The 16,253-nt window shown below is 38.0% G+C and overlaps 1 protein-coding gene across 3 annotated transcripts in view; it reads right to left on the bottom strand.

The window, feature by feature from the left end:
• The window catches only part of si:dkey-237h12.3 (teneurin-3), a 306,416-nt gene that overhangs the window by 116,568 nt on the left and 173,595 nt on the right, over positions 1-16,253 (bottom strand). For all 3 annotated transcript variants that reach the window (XM_017693371.2, XM_017693372.2, XM_017693373.2), the window contains exons 5-6: positions 10,447-10,682; positions 6,507-6,626 (exon numbers count right to left, since the gene is read on the bottom strand). In XM_017693371.2, the coding sequence (XP_017548860.1) occupies positions 6,507-6,626; positions 10,447-10,682 (356 nt within the window). The remainder of the gene's footprint in view (positions 1-6,506; positions 6,627-10,446; positions 10,683-16,253) is intronic.

Raw genomic sequence — 16,253 nt, 5'->3', positions numbered from 1 at the left:
GTGTTAATTAATGTTCCCACCACTCACAGCTTATATTATAAGTTGGGAAAATATGACATAAATGCTCTGTGAAAACTTCACATAGTACAAAGGCAAATCAAAGGCTACAATGTGAGTGCTCCTTTGGCTAAAACAAGCCACAGGTGTGGATGATTATGAGTGGGCGGAGCCAGGATGGCGCTGACCAGTGGGTAAAATTTGAAAATTAGAACAGTAGCCATCTTTCTATCCAGCTGCTAAATTAAGTTCTAGTGAATGACTGCAATGTCAACAACTTCTGTGAACACATCATGTTTCATGAAAACACTTTTCAGAAATATGGAGTGAGTTTTTCGCTGCTGTTGAAATTAATTTTAAGGCTCAATTTGGCTAAAACATTGAGCTCACACAGCTTCAAGTCAAACATGTAATGTTTTTTAGACGTTTCAAAGTTTGATCTCCTTAAATAGTGCACCAGTTATACTGTAGTGCCTACATGTCATGATTGGCCCCTCCCAGTCATGCATGTGCTCTTGTTTACTTTACAGTCCTGTCTACGTGCATTTGTGTTTACCTCACTGTCCTGCCCCCTTGTTTCGTGACTCCGACCCTGATTGTTTCCACCTGTTTTCCGCCTGTCCCTCGTCATCCCTGTGATATTTAAACCCTGTGTTTTCCTGAGTTTCTTGTTGGTCTTTGTTTGTATGTATGAATAGTGCTGTTTGATATGTTTGATGTTTGATCTTCCGGCCCTGTTGTTTGTTTAACCTGTTCCTTTTCATTATGTCTGTCGCTCCGTTTCTCCGTGTTGGCTCGGTGAACCTGGACCGTTTTGATCATGACCCTGGATTTGCCCCAAATAAATCTTGCTTTTCTCCGCATATGCATCTGCCTCCTCATCGCCCCACGTTACACTACATGAACAAGAACGTAACGGCTACAGCATTTAAGGTGGAACAGAGCATTTGAATAAGAAGCTAAGTTTACTCAAAAAGTGTTCATGTGAATTGCTATTAGCTTAGCGCTAACACACTACTAGAATCCTATAGATTCCAGCAGAAGTCAGCATTATTATTGAGGTGGGCTGTCCCCATGTTTTGATGGAGTTTTGATATTTATGGCCCAAATCGAAGGCCTATGTCTTATAGACACAATTCACCACTGTTGAAAACAGTGAAACTAGACACATCTTCTGAGTATAATGATGATGGTAAAATGGTAGAGTATCTGAAAAAAAGTGTTCTTTTGGGACCATTTTGCCTCATGACACCCTGCATGTTTACCTCAAAACTATCAGTGTATTCATAAACATTTAATGTAATATGTTTTTGTGAGGGAGCTTTTAGAGGTGGACGTCTTGTTCCTAACACCACCACTGTAAACAATCCTGATTCCTAAAGTTTCTCCAGAACAGAGCATTTCACAACAAGCCACTCTGAATATTTATATCATAAAACAAATAACACTGATATTTTGGAAAACTGATTGAATTCCCTTTGAGTAAATATTATTCTAAATTATTTTTAATATCATAAATATTATTATACAATCACAATAATTTGAACCTGACAAAAAAAAAAGAAAAATTATTCTGTACAATGTAGAGCTCTGCGCAGTTCCATCAAGGTAAGCTAACATTCAATATCTGGCACAGTCTATTCACAAGTACATTAAACTCTGCTGAAATAACACGATAGTCATGGTCATCATGCTCAATATAAAGTAACTTCATCAAATCCTTTTATTCCCAGTAAATACAAAGCAGGAATTAAACCACAGAGAATTATTTTTATTATTAAAAATAAGGATATTATTATTAATTATTTTTGGTGATTTGCTGGGCAGCTGTGGTCGTCAAACTGAAGGCTGCACCATCACTGTAAGCTAAAAGAATTTTTGTGTTGTTCATGTGATTGGCTGCCTTACAACTCATTGTTCAACTACACTGTTTAACTGAAAACTGCTGAATACATGTGGGACGTGGTTTTACACTGCCTTTCTGAAATAAGCAAGGCCTTCCCTGAAAAAGACATCATCTGGATGGCAGCATATGTTCCCAAAACATGTACTGTATCTATTGTTCAGCGTTAATGATGCATTCACAGTTGTGCATGTCACCCATGCCAAGCCATGTGCACAAACAATAATACAAATCATGAATACTAGCTTTTGAACTGTGCAATAATAACAAGATGAGTGGTCTTTAGCCCAGAGGACACAGTGTCCAAATGACGGAGAAGCGGCTTGGAAAATGGATGGATGGATGGATGGATTAGTCAGACCACATTTTTCCACTTTCCTTCAGTCTATTTTAAATGAGTTTGGGCCCAGAGAAGGTGGCAGCATTCCTGGATTCTGTTTGTTTTGGTTTCTTCTTTATGCCTTAGAGCTTTAACTTGCATTCTGGATGGAGCGACGAACTGTGTTCACAGACTGTTTTCAGAAGTGATTTCCTCTACAGAATCATGTTTTTAATTTAGTGCTGTCTGAAGGCACAAAGATCATGGTGTTTGACCTTGTTTCTTGCACACAGAGGTTTCTCCAGATTCTCTGAAACTTTAAATATTTTTATGTACCGTTAATGATAAAAAGCAAAAGTTCTTTCATATTTTACATTGAGAAATGTTATTCTTGGATTGTTGCACTATTAGCCTGTGCAGTTTTCCACAGTGGTGAAACCCTCATCATCTTTACTACTGAAAAACTCTCTGGGATACTTCTTATACCCAATCATGTTACTGACCTGTTCCCAAGTAACCACCAAGTGTTATTTTTAGCATTACACAACTTTTACAGCCTTTTGTTGCTCCTGTCCCAACTTTTTTGGTATGTGTTGTTATCAAATTCAAAATGGGCAAATATTTTTCAAAATATAATAAAATTTCAACATTTTCATCTCAGTTTCAACATTTGATATGTTATTTTTGCACAATGATTTGCACATTATTGCATTTTGTTTTTAGGGTGCCTACATAACACATTCATACCACCTTACATAAATACTTCATAACACATTCATGAATGCTTAAATCAACATTCGTAACCTACACGTTTCACATGATATTAATATGGGCTACAATGTTACCGAAAGATGTTTTCCAACATAAAAGTCCCCTGGACTGCCAACATATAAATGACCTGGCTTTATCCCTTTAGACAGAAAATGCTTTGACACTTTTTGCCTAGACTTTCAACTTTTTCTTTTCTTTTTTTTTTCTCAAGCATTTGTATTTTGCACTATGCTATTCTTTCTACTTTTTACTCTAATTATTCTTTAAATATGTACTGTTAATTCAACAGTATATACATAGTTGTGGAAAATGTTACTTAAACTAAGTTTAACTTTCTTTGGGTAAATGCTAACACTGTTATCCCAATTCCTTCAGAAGTTTCATTTTTAGTGACATGCACTGTTATCCCAAAGAATGATTCCTGGTTTGCATTACTTCAAAGTACATTCAAGTGGTGAGTCTTTGACTTTCCTCACTCAGGGTGCTGATAATTTTGTTAGAAATGTTCTTTATAAATTTGCCTTGCTTTGCCTTCACAAAAGTGAAGGAAGCCATGTTATCCTGACTAAAGTGCATGTAACACGAATGGATGGATATTGAATGGAATGGATAAGTATTATGGACCTGTCCCACCACCACACAAAGTTTGAGACTTTAAGTTGATTGATCGTTCATAGCATATTTATGAGCAATTCACTGTCCATATAGTAAAGTGACATGCAAGATAACATTCAGTACATTTTTAAAGAATAATTAGAGTAAAAAGTAGAATAGCGTAGTGCAAAAGTGTCAAAGCACTTTCTGTCCAAAGGGATAAAGCCAGGTCATTTTTATGCTGGCAGTCCAGAAATGAGGAGTTCCAGTGAAAACAATAAAGTTATTCAAAATAAAAAATGATGACATTTATTTTGAAAAAAACATTTTTCAGTAAAATGCCATTGTAGTCCATATTAATATCATGTAAAATATGTATAGTTTACGAATGTTGATTTAAGCATTCATGAACATGTTATAAAGTGTTTATGTAAGGTGATATGAATGTGTTATGTAGACACCCTTCAAAAATAGTGTTACCATTTTTATTTACATTTTACACAGGATCCCAACTTTTTTTGAAATGGGATTGTATACGATTTAATGATCATTCTACATTATTAGCCTGTTCACTAATTTGCAGCATTTCTCTTCATGCATGCCTTGGCCTGCTCCTGACTACAGTGGGCTGGTTTCCTGCTTGCTCCTGCACACAACACTGAAAATTAGTCCCACGCCGCAAGATATTCCACGGGGGTGCAGACCTCTAGTATAACGACGGCTTTTAAAGAGTGTGTTAGATGATGCTTGTGAGCTGAAACTGATAAACGAGCAAGTTCTTTCTGAAGCAGAATGCGTCTGGATATTGATCAGTTTGAATCAGTCAGATCTTGTTCCAGACTTGTTAATTAGGCCAGTTTATGAGTGTCGAAACTGTGAGAGCAGACTGACTCTCTCCTGTTTACTGCTAATATCACAGCTGGCTGTCTACAGTAACCTAATGATGGCTGAAATTGGTTCACTTCCTTTCACTAAAGATCAGACGAGAATGTAAAATGGTAATGAGATGCTAAGACACAGTGTCGAGGGGAAATATTTGTGTATTCTCATGATAATCGTGGAGATGCTGAGGATTTCCTACAGTTCCTTCCTCTAAAAGGGGTCTAAAAAGACAAGCTGAGACTTCACATGAAAACACTCACTGCTCACCACTCACCAGTGATTAAGGGGGCCAATTTGCACATTTTGCATACATTTAAAAAGGCTGCTTTTGTCACTATGCCTCAAACAGTGACACAGTATATGGAAATGAGCTCTTTTCTGGAACTGTTAAGCTTTTTCGAACTGGAAAATGGTGTAAACTGAATAGGCAGGGCTAACTACTGTAGGCTGAATGAGTGGGACTAAACTGCAGTAGGCTGAATGGGTGGGGCTAAGCTGCTGTTGCCTGAAAAGGCACGGCTAAACAGCTGTAAGATTAATGGTATAGGCTGGATGGGCAGGGCTAACTGCTGTAAGCTGAATATGGGGCTAAACTGCTGTATACTGAATATGGGGCTAAACTGCTGTATACTGAATAGGCAGGGCTAAACAGCTATATGAATGGGAAGGGCTAAAGTGCTGTAGCCTGAATGGGTGGGGATAAGCTGCTCTAGGCAAAATGGGCAGTGCTAACTGGCTCTAGGGTAAATGAGTGGGGCTTAGCTGCTGTAGGCTAAATGGGTGGGGCTAAGCTGTTGGAGGTCAAATGGGTGGGGCTTAATTTCTATTGGCTGAATGAGTTGGACTAAACTGCTGTAGGCTGAAGGGATGGGGCTAAATTTATGAAAATATGTTATTGCTTGTCACGCAACAACTAATAGGAATCAAAACAGGCTGCTTTTTGCAGCTTAGATTCCACACATGCCTTGCATGGTCTGCAGAGTAAAAATATGTTTTGTAACTTGTGTATAAATGCAATTTAGCGACTTAAGCATCTACAAAAACGTCTACAGTGGATTATCCTAGCAAAGCGTTGCTAGTGATTCTGTATTGTTCTAACTCAGAGCTTCAAAGTAAATACATCTGAAAAGTGAGGCTCACTAATGGTCTCTCAGCTTGCTGATGTCTATGTTTTTTGGGGGTCATTACCCTTCTCAGAATATTTTCACGTTTCATGGTCCTACACTGATATTACCTCTGTGTTTACCTTAGACTTTGAATTTCTTATCTTATCTGATTTGCACAGTGTGTACAAACTGTGAATAAGCTCCAGCTCACTCACACAAGGTCACCTTAAACCAATATCTGTCTGCCGTAGCTGTAGAATATGGCCAATTAACATTTGTTAACATTTGACAACATTTGTGTTGCATTGCAAATGGTCAGTTACTAAATTCCATCAGTGAATGTTTGAGTGAAACATTTATTTTTGTAGGAAAGATTTATGAATTCTGTTGTTAAACGTGTTTGTTTCATTATATGCAAATTCACTTTCTTACTAGCACACATATTAGCAGCTGCTATGGAGCAACACCTTAGCAACCACCTTGGATACCACAGGAACAGCTTTGCAACACTTTTCCAACCAGCTGGAACTGCATTGCATAGGCATAGCAGCACCTTTACATGTGCCGGTACAGCATAGCATTAGCCAAGCAACACCTTAGTAACCACCTGGTATATGATAGCAACGGCCTATCAACACCTTAGCAACTACCTGGGATAGCACAGCAATGGCCTAGTAATATCTTAGGAAACACTTGGGTTACCATAGCAATGACCTAGCAACACCTTAGCAACTACCTGGGATAGCACAGCAATGGCCTAGTAATATCTTAGGAAACACTTGGGTTACCATAGCAATGACCTAGCAACACCTTAGCAACTACCTGGGATAGCACAGCAATGGCCTAGCAACAACTTGGAAAGACACTTGGATCACCACAGCGACAGCCTAGCAACACCTCAGCAACCTTCTTGAAGACTTGTTTTAATCCTTACCGTCAGTAGAAAGTGAGGTCACAGTGCTTGTGGTGGAGATTACAGGTGTGGCTTGGCCGTTTTCAAAGGCATGGTCATCTACATCCTTCAGCTTCCAGTTCAGTCCAAACACATGCATGGCTGGAGATAAGAACAGAGAGAAGAACAAATGGTCAGAGTTCACAAAAAAGCATGCACTGAGGTAAATATTTCATATTCAGTAACGTATAACAATGATTATGTCCATACACCATCTTATTGTCTAATAAGATATTACTTTACAACAATTAATGTACTTCTACTTTCATAGCTCCCTCGTTAATATCTAATTCTTACATGTGTTATTTATTGTAAAAAGGCAATAAAAAACACAGCACAGGCTCAGTCGCAGCTTATTGATTCTACTATAATAATGTGCACATTACAGTAAGTTACTTTTAGAATCGTCTTTTATTTTTCAATTGAGTGATTTTTGTTAAATTTAAAGATATTTAAATATTATATTTAAAGGTAGATTAAAAATCCTATGAAGCTGGAACAAAAATCACAGTCTGCCCTGAAAGCAGTCCAGGCTGAAACATTCCTTATAACATCAGCTTGAGTGGGTGGGGCTAAACTGCTGCAGGCTCACCAGGTGCATATTCATCAGTGTGTTGGTTTTTGAGCTGTTATAATTCAACACAGATTGTTTTTGCAGTTAAGCTGCAGCTATGTTTTGAAATTTTAACGTTTCAATGTTTACATACTGCTTTGAACTCTGTCATTTAAATAAAGGGAAAATGCTATTTATATATTTGCTAATAATTAAATGATAAAATGTTAACATTTTGGTCTCGGGTGTGTTTTACTCTCTTTACTAATAACCTCTAATGCTGAACTCAGAGTTGAGGACGCTTTCCCATTCGGAATTCCCAGCTGAGCTCAATGGTTTTCCCAGTCGGAGGTCGGAAATTTTGGCTTACAGACGCATCATAAGCTTAGCTTTGTACTAAATTGCAATAGCACTGGTGATTTCACCGTTGAAAATCCATTTTAGCTTCAGCAAGCGCATAATCATAGTGGGTAAGCGCTAATGTGTTTGAAACATTATGAGTTCTATGCGCAAGTCCTTTACTTAGTAACTGGAATCTGTTCTAAGCAAACGAAGCTAACTAGAGCTACGATTAGGGCCTGCTAGCTTAGGCTGCTCTTTGAAGATGTTTCCTTTTAAATATCACTGCAAGGAGCCAAGGCAGAAAAAAAAAGATGTTTTGCGTCTATTTTAGCAGCATATTTAGGGTGTCTTTGAGCATGTTTACAGCTGCTGAGAGAAACGTGAAGATTTGGGCTACACCGGCGAACAGCCGCAGAGATGGAATCCTGCTGAAACATAAATGAATCGCTTCTAGCCTGTTCTGTCTGCGCTCTCTCGTTATGTGACATGGAAATCTCACCCATTCTTTATCTTGCTCTATCTTTCTCCCTCTCTCTCTCGCTGTCTTTCCACATGTCCCCCTTTCATGCAGCTGTGTTAAATCTTAGGCAAACACTTTCTAGTTGTTTCTAAAAGCGGGTGGTGAGAGTCTGTGTGAAGGTGGCTTGGGAAAAGTCTCCTTCAAAGTTCTCGGCGAGGGAGCGTGGCGCGGCGGCAGAGCTTCACATGGCTTCTCTTCCTCTCGGTTTGATCTTTGGAGGGGGAAGTGCATTTCAAACGGAGCGCTGAGGAGGGGGCTCTGACTGCGGCAAATAACTCGCAGTGGGGGGAACAATGCAGAGGAACCAGAGAGCGCAAACGAAAGGCGAATTGGAGGAGTGTTGGTGCTGCAGTCTACTCCAAAGAAGGGACTATGCTGGGACATGCTGACCCCATTGGATATTAAAGGGGACATCATGATTCCAAAGAGGCCTTATTAACCTTTTTTCTGCTCCAACCTAGCAACAGCAAAACTCATTTGTAAAGCACCTGTGTCACGGAAAATTGAATTTTCCTTGCTTTTTTGAAGTGGGAGCTTTTTGACGTAACATGTAAACAATGTTAATGTTTTAAGACCTACCATCAATCACAAAATGCAGCCTGTATTGAACTGTTTTTGTGATGTCACATTTATATCTACCTATTTGGCTTACAGTAGTTTTGCTCCTCCTATTCATGTTAAAGCTATAAGGAGTGTTTCAGACCTGACTGAGACACAATATGAGGCAGCCAGAACAAAGCTCATTTACAAACATCAGTCTTAAGGGCACAGCAACAAAGACAGTCTGTTTAAGTGATAAAGAGAGTAGAATGTAGAAATTGTAGAAATGAATTATGACTTTTGGTACATGCAAAAGTAAAATACAAGAAGGATGTGAGCTCTTCTTACTAGCAACTTTTTTAGCTGTAGTATTCTGTAATATATGAGTGACTCACAGTTGTAGAACAACTTAAACTGAACATTTGGTCAACATTTTTCTACTTCCCAAATAGCCTGTGGTTGATCTGTAGTTTTGTTGCTTCCTTAGTTTTAGCACTAAGAAACAAGTAATGGAAGCTTATGTGCACCAACTAGCATGGTGCTACCTCCATGTCTAAACTGATCGTAACTTCTCACTCTTGTTTACACAGCTTGAGGATACAGTGGAGGATCTCGAGGGGAACCGGACCTCCACCAAGCTGCTGCTTTTGTTAGTTTCCTGCTCATTGATTTCTCCATATTTCTCCTTCAAGTGTCTGTCCGGTTTAGTCTGCTGAAGATGCTGAAGGTGCTTTGCTTTAAAAGACAGGGTCAAACTAGGAACATGTGTATAATGTGTAAATATATATATATATATATATATATATATATATATATATATATATATACACACACACACACACACACACACAGACACATACACACAAACACATTATTTGGAATACATATGGGACCCCTGAACAGTGTCTAAGTATGGGAAAAAACGGGAGTTAAAAAAGTACGGGTCAGGTCTAAAGGCTTTTGTTGGGTTAGAGAGATTAATCAGCCAACTGTCATTTCTCCCAAGAGTATTCATGTGGGCTGAGAATGTGTGTGTGTGTGTGTGTATGTGTGTGTATGTGTGTGTGTGCGTGTGTGTGTAAGAAAGGCCATTTGCAGCAGGGGCACCAGGTGTTTTGGGCACAGATGAAAGGCAGAAGAAGAAAAAACTCCTTCTGATGGGCTATTTCCCATCTCTAATGGGAACACGCTCACTCAGCCTGTCCTGCACCTGAGAGCCTGCACAAACACATACACACACATACACCCACACCCACACACACTAAACACACACTCTCTCAAGCTTTAATCGGGCCTGAAAATTTGGTCCAAACTCGATTCTGAATGGAACTCCACAGCACCAGCTAAATTACATTAGTGACAGTTTTAAGCTACCATGCAACAGGAACAGATGTCATTAGATCACTGATAAACAACAAGGATGCTTAGTGCTCCTACAAAGAATCAAGAGCTACTGAATCCTAATGGCTGCCTTGTAGGGAATGTACAGCCTGCTAAACGTGAGTGAGTGAGTGAGTGAGTGAGTGAGTGAGTGAGTTATAAGACAGGCCCATGAGATGCTTGACATCTGAATAAAATGAATGAATTTCTTCACGCTTATCCCTGGATTTCACTTTTTACTGGGATATACTGACATGGCAACGTTTATTTTTAAGCTGGCCCTATGGACTTTGGGCCCAGATCCCTTAAAGGTGAAATAATATGCTGTAATTATCTTTATAGTAACAATTAATTGAGAAGTTGAAAAATTTGACCGCTATTTTTTTAAAATTCCCTACAGTTCTGTTCATCATTCTAGGAACATTTTCATTTTTACAGCATCCTACCATTTACTTAAAATTTATAAAGTTTTGCGTTTGTTATTAAAAATGATTTAATTTTTATTAAAAAATGGTTTTATGTTGTTGAAAATAAATAGCATGCATACAAAATCAATTACAGTCACTTCTTCTGCATAAGATACTCACCTATACAGTAGCAGAGCATGATTGACAGCAGAGTGGCCACGCCCACTGCACTGAGCGCAGTGCATTTCCAGGAGCAATGTTTGGGTGATTTCTTGAATTTAAACGCCCCCCTTGTCAAGTTATTTCGGGGCAGTGGGCGAGCCGGTGGGGAATAAACACCCGTAGCCATGGTGTAGCCTGGATTGGGCGTTGTGAAGAGAGAGGCGGAGCCAGTGCCGGTCTTCAACAGGAAATGCCTGGAGACACATACAACAGTGATAGACAGGACTATAGGTGCCAACGCCCATGGTTTAGGCTGAAATATGATTTCATCACAGTTGATGAAATATGATTTCATGCAGCCATATAAGGCTGAGATACAAGCAATCACAGACTAATACGGTTTCCACATCAACTCTGGCCAGTTCACATGAATAATTCTGTCAGATTTACTTTTTACTTTCAGCTATATTACACTTATTAGCCTACAAGGCCTCATTAATCTCAGCAGAACTGTCAAAACATTAAAACATACTAAAACATTTCCATAGCTCTACTCTTTATTTTGTTATAGCTCCATAATTCCATGTGAACATATGCAGCATTTACATGTTTGCATTGAGAAAACATTTCCATTCTAAGCTTGACAGCATTACAGCGGCATGAAGCCATGCAAACATTGGCATGGAGTCTGCAGTGCCAAGGAAAGTAGGCGATTATCAGAAGACAGCTTTAAGACCTGTAGGAGCTGGATTAGTTTTGGCAGAGGATGTCCTGTAATGTAATCTCTGTGTGATTTAACTCACTGATTACAACAGGATAAAAGATCTTTGTAATTCCCCAAAATTACCCCAAATAGCCCGGATCCAAACATCATTGTGTTGACGTTTATTTCAGCATTATGCAACAGGTGCCACACTTCTGAACAACAGCAACTAGTCAAGCATCTAAATGGCAAATGGAGATATTTCCTCTTTTCTTTTTCCTTTTAATTTGACGTCCACCAAAAACTTTGTGGATTTCAGTAGTTTTGTTATGAACTTCAGGGAGGAATTGGGTCAAATCAAGCTCTGTTTAGCTGTTAGCCTTGCCTTCAGGTTGCCAAAAAATAGGTGCTGTTTTCTATTACCTGTTTTTGTTATTACTTTACCGTGATGCTGATTTGAACAGGATTGCTATTACTGAAGAGGCTCTGACCCCTAGCTGTTTCACCATGAGCTGCACTACAACATAATGCGTGCTGGGACCCCCTTCCCCCAACATCGATCTATGGGCAAAGGTTATGCAGAAAGTAAAGATGTCTGGTGTCTAGCTTAAGCAAACAAGCAGTTCTAAAATACCTACCTCCTTAAAATTTTAAAGAGGTTTAACAGTTATCTGTAGCTAATGTAGTTTATATATATTTTTTTATTTAAAATGATTTTTGATAGCTTAAATATGTTATGCCTGTTTTGCTGTTGCAGTTTTGGAATGATTTGAATAAACAATGGCCAATTTGGGGTCCCACAGATTTGTTGAGATTTTTTTATATGACACTTTTAGTGGTTGAGTTTGACACCCCTGGTTCAGCGGCTATGAATATAAGAGTTACTGTCTTGGTGAGGTTGATGCACATGCAGAACAAACTGGCAAAACAGAACTGACAGTCAGATTTGTACTTTCCAAAATCGTCTTTTTGGCTTAACAACAGACAGCAAATAGCAGCAGTCCAGATCAGTACCCCACAACAACACCACTGCGCATTTTCAAAACTTTTCAACTCAGCTTTTGAAGTCCATGCCAAGTCTTTGAAGTTTACAATACTGATTTGATCTCATCCGTTCATGCAACGCATTACAAAGGTAACTTTGAAGTTTTAAAATTGATATATTTGACTTTTAAAGGCTTTGTTAGTCTTAAACACCAGCCCTGTTGAACGTCTCCCAGAAGACTCAGTCAAGAAGGAAAAAGTTTTTTTTTTGCATCAAAGGATGTCTTTAACGCTTTTGAAAAACAGCCTGAAATATAAATATATAAATACATATTCTGTCCAACCGAGCCTTGTTGCGCTTTTAGCTACGATCCCCCATTATAGCTTTGCACATTTTAAAACTTATAAAAACCATAATAAAATCATCAAACATTTCTAATCACCATGGAGGTGTCTTGAGGCATTTTCTTATGTCAAGACATCTCAAGAACGTCTTAAGACATATGAGTGAAGACACTGTCTTTGTCTTGAGACATAAAAGTTAATGTCTTAAGACACAGAAGTGATTATTTTGTGTGTCTTGAAGATGAGGCGACATAGAGATGTTGTGTCTTAAGACCGTTCAGTTAAGACCAAAGAGTGGTCCATTACAGAAAGTCCTGTGGTATGAATGTGGTATTCCTGTGGTACTGCCAAACTGAAAATTACAACAGAGGATTACCAGGATCATCACAGCACTCCCTGATGTAACATATAATGAGAATATAACAAGTATGTCCTCAAGAAACAGCCTGCTGGAATCTTCTGTTTTTACCAAAAGAACATTCACTAAGGTTTTACTTGCTGTACTTTTCTGATTTTTACTTGTTTATTTATATATTTATTTTTTATGTTTTGTTTTTTGATTATTACAGAAATGTGTTTACGGTAGCAAAGGAGCAAAAGAAAAAATCAATTCTTAACCTTAAAAACTTGTTTCCTTACATCATTGAAGTTCACGGTAGAATAACTTTTCATTTATCTCCATCAGTAAATGGTACAATCACAGTCAGTCACAGCCTTTTGCTCATTTGCAAAAAACAGGCCATGACTAACACACTGATCTATTTTCAAATGTACAATTGTAACCAGAGACAACAAACTAGACAAAACAACTTTGAACTAATAGGAAGTAAATGTACTAAACAGCTAACCTGGGTGCTTTAGAGATCACATACAACCGAAAACCTAATGTAAAATAAGCGCTTAGTTCACCCTCTTCAACATCTACACTTCTATTCATTTTCTTAAGTACATCAGGGCTGCCCAGAGTTAGACCATTAGGACTTTTTATTTGGCCCAACAGAAAGAGAACAAACTCTTTTATATCCTATAACTTTCAAAAATATGATCTCCAGGTATTAAACAAATGCATTTGAGTAGTTATAGAAAGACCTATATTGTTTCACCAAGTAAAATGACATAATAAATAGATTTTTGTTTAAATGCCCAACTTCATACTTTAATATATTAAGACATGGCCTCTTCAGTGATGTTTTGTATAATAACCCTGTGCAGCTGTCTCATGTATTTCAAGGGTTTGCACTTTAGATTAACAACAAACAAACAAACAAAACAAACAAACAAAAACAAAGCAGCACAGTTCATTCAGTCGAGCAGAGGAGCAACCTGGGAAAAAAAAAGATCTATGGGAGGACAAGCAAATGACTGGTGGGAGTTTCAGACCAATCAGAGCGTGGGACTCTAGGACGTTCTTCCACTTAAAGCCAAACGCGACCGTTACGAGCTGTTTATAGTAAGTGACTCACTCACGTCGTTAACGCCGGCAGTTTTATTGTGTTTGCTTAGCGAATGTTAAACCTCATCCAGACAGTCTCTTACATTCCTTACTAAGATGGCATCACCTGGCTGGTGATGTTTTTAGTTCCCCAAAAACGAGAAATTTTCAGCTGCGTAGGTTAGCTAACGTTAACCGCCTGGATCGAGTGGAGCAGCGACTGGAGTTAACGCTAGTTACGCAAGGGTCACAATCTGCTATTTAAAGGTAAGTAGTGATAAAATGAGATAAGCAACCTCACTAACAGTTAGTTGGAGTAAACTTTTTTTTCCTATATGTCTGGGTCGATCTGCCGAGTGAAGGCACCAGTGTTACGTTAGCATATGTAGTTATCTAGGTTAACTAGCTAGCGGCTTAGCGGCTCGTCTGTTAATGCCTCGCGGCTACGTCACATGTCGCTTAGCAACCACTCCCAGCAGCGCACTGTAAACACAGTGCCCAGCTTCACATCTGTACAGCTGTCTCATCCCAGCAGTGCAGCTCATTATAGACAGTATAGACAGGCGAGATGCTGTGCTAGTGTGCAGCAGAATCAGTCAGTTGAAGCATTTAGGTAGCTGGAACAAATGAAAGGCTGCCTCAGAATTTAAATAAAAAGACTGTTCACAGTGCAGTGAGGTTAGCTCACTAAAACACACAACCATGGAACTGAACATATTCCATCAGTATAGTTCAGAGAGGGTAGTAATAATTTTAATTTGCTCAGTTACATTTACTCCAGTAACACTCTAGTGGATTTGTACATTCCCGAGTATTTTTAAAATATATTGTTTGTTTGTGTTTCATTGTTGTGCTTTGCTGTTATTGTTTTGCTGCATTTACCTCATGCGTCGTTCTGTTTTCAGATATTTCTCATCGGAAATCATCTGAAGCTGAACAACTGGTGAGACTCAAGTTTTCATTTTTTTTAAATAAAACTATATGAATGTCAGATGTTTAGATTTGTCAGGTATTTCAAACAAATATATTTCATGAAGTATTTATTGTAATACAGAAGAGCAGAATGTTTAGGTAAAGCTGGGTTACAGTGCTCAAACATCTGCGCTTAATTCATTCAATTTATTAATATGGTATTTGCCATTCCAGCTGTGTTCAAAATATCGATATGGCAACATCATCAACACTGCCACAGAAACCACTTTTCTCAGCTGCCTGAGGGCTAGAGTTCCCCAGCCCTTTCTTTTTTTACAAGATGATGTAATCCCATAACACAATCCTTCTTGCCCACCTACAAGCTCAACATGCCCTCACGCAATGCAATGCATCACATCGCATCTACCAGAGGCCCTGTATTGGCAGATCCACTCTGGCACTTGACCAGTCAGAGCTGAATTTGTTTTTTGAATTTTGCAGTAACGCTATATTACAAAATAGGTGCATAAGAGTCTTCCCTCACACTACCACCATGTTGAAGGCATGGTCTGAACTAATTTTCACTGATTCCATAAGCTTTTCTAATGCAACAGAAACATGAGGGAATTCTACATTTTTCTAAACTTGGCATTTCGATGTAAACAGTCATTTTTGGTTTCATATAAAATGGCTCATTGTAGAGAAAGTTGCAGACTTGGAACTATGTGCCTATTATTATTATTATTATTATTATTATTATTATTACATTTGTTGTTAAATTTGTTCTGAAATGTATAACTCTAATATGTACTAATGTATGTAATGTTTGTATGTTTATAAAATAATATACAATATATATTAAAATAAATAATACCATTATGCATCCTACACAGAACAAAAAATAAATAATTAAAAAAAAATCTTTACTAGAGTTTTTGCTATAAATTATGTTGCATTTTAAAATTATAGACATGTCTCCATTTCTTAAGACATGCCTCAAGATGTCCTAAGACATGGTAATGGCTGGATATGAAGTGGAAAAATTCTGTTGAAAGTACTGATTCAAAACTTTCATAAGTGGAAGAAGAACTATTTTATCAGACATGAGTTCATGGAAAAAATATTTTTGTTCCTACAGTCTTATTCCTTTTTGACATTGATACAAAAGCTCAGATTAGACTGGCTACTGCTTACTTCTATTGAATATCTAATCAGTGACGTGTTTTGTGTAATATAACATGCATATATAATATGTGAATTTATTTACTGCTTCAATTAAGCTTTGTTCTGCTGCCAGATATGCTCTAACATTAACAAGAACACAATAAAAGTAGCATTATCATTCTAATAGCACCATGAATTAGGGATTAGATGCAATTTGAATAGGTTAATTCTTTTTGACATTGAGCAATGCCATTACTCTATATTATGCTCAGATAAAGTGCAGCA

The sequence above is a fragment of the Pygocentrus nattereri genome, chromosome 8 (assembly GCF_015220715.1).
Source record: "Pygocentrus nattereri isolate fPygNat1 chromosome 8, fPygNat1.pri, whole genome shotgun sequence".
NCBI lineage: Eukaryota > Metazoa > Chordata > Actinopteri > Characiformes > Serrasalmidae > Pygocentrus > Pygocentrus nattereri.
The sequence above is the reverse complement of the archived record's forward strand: the minus strand, read 5'-3'. Positions and strand labels throughout refer to the sequence as shown.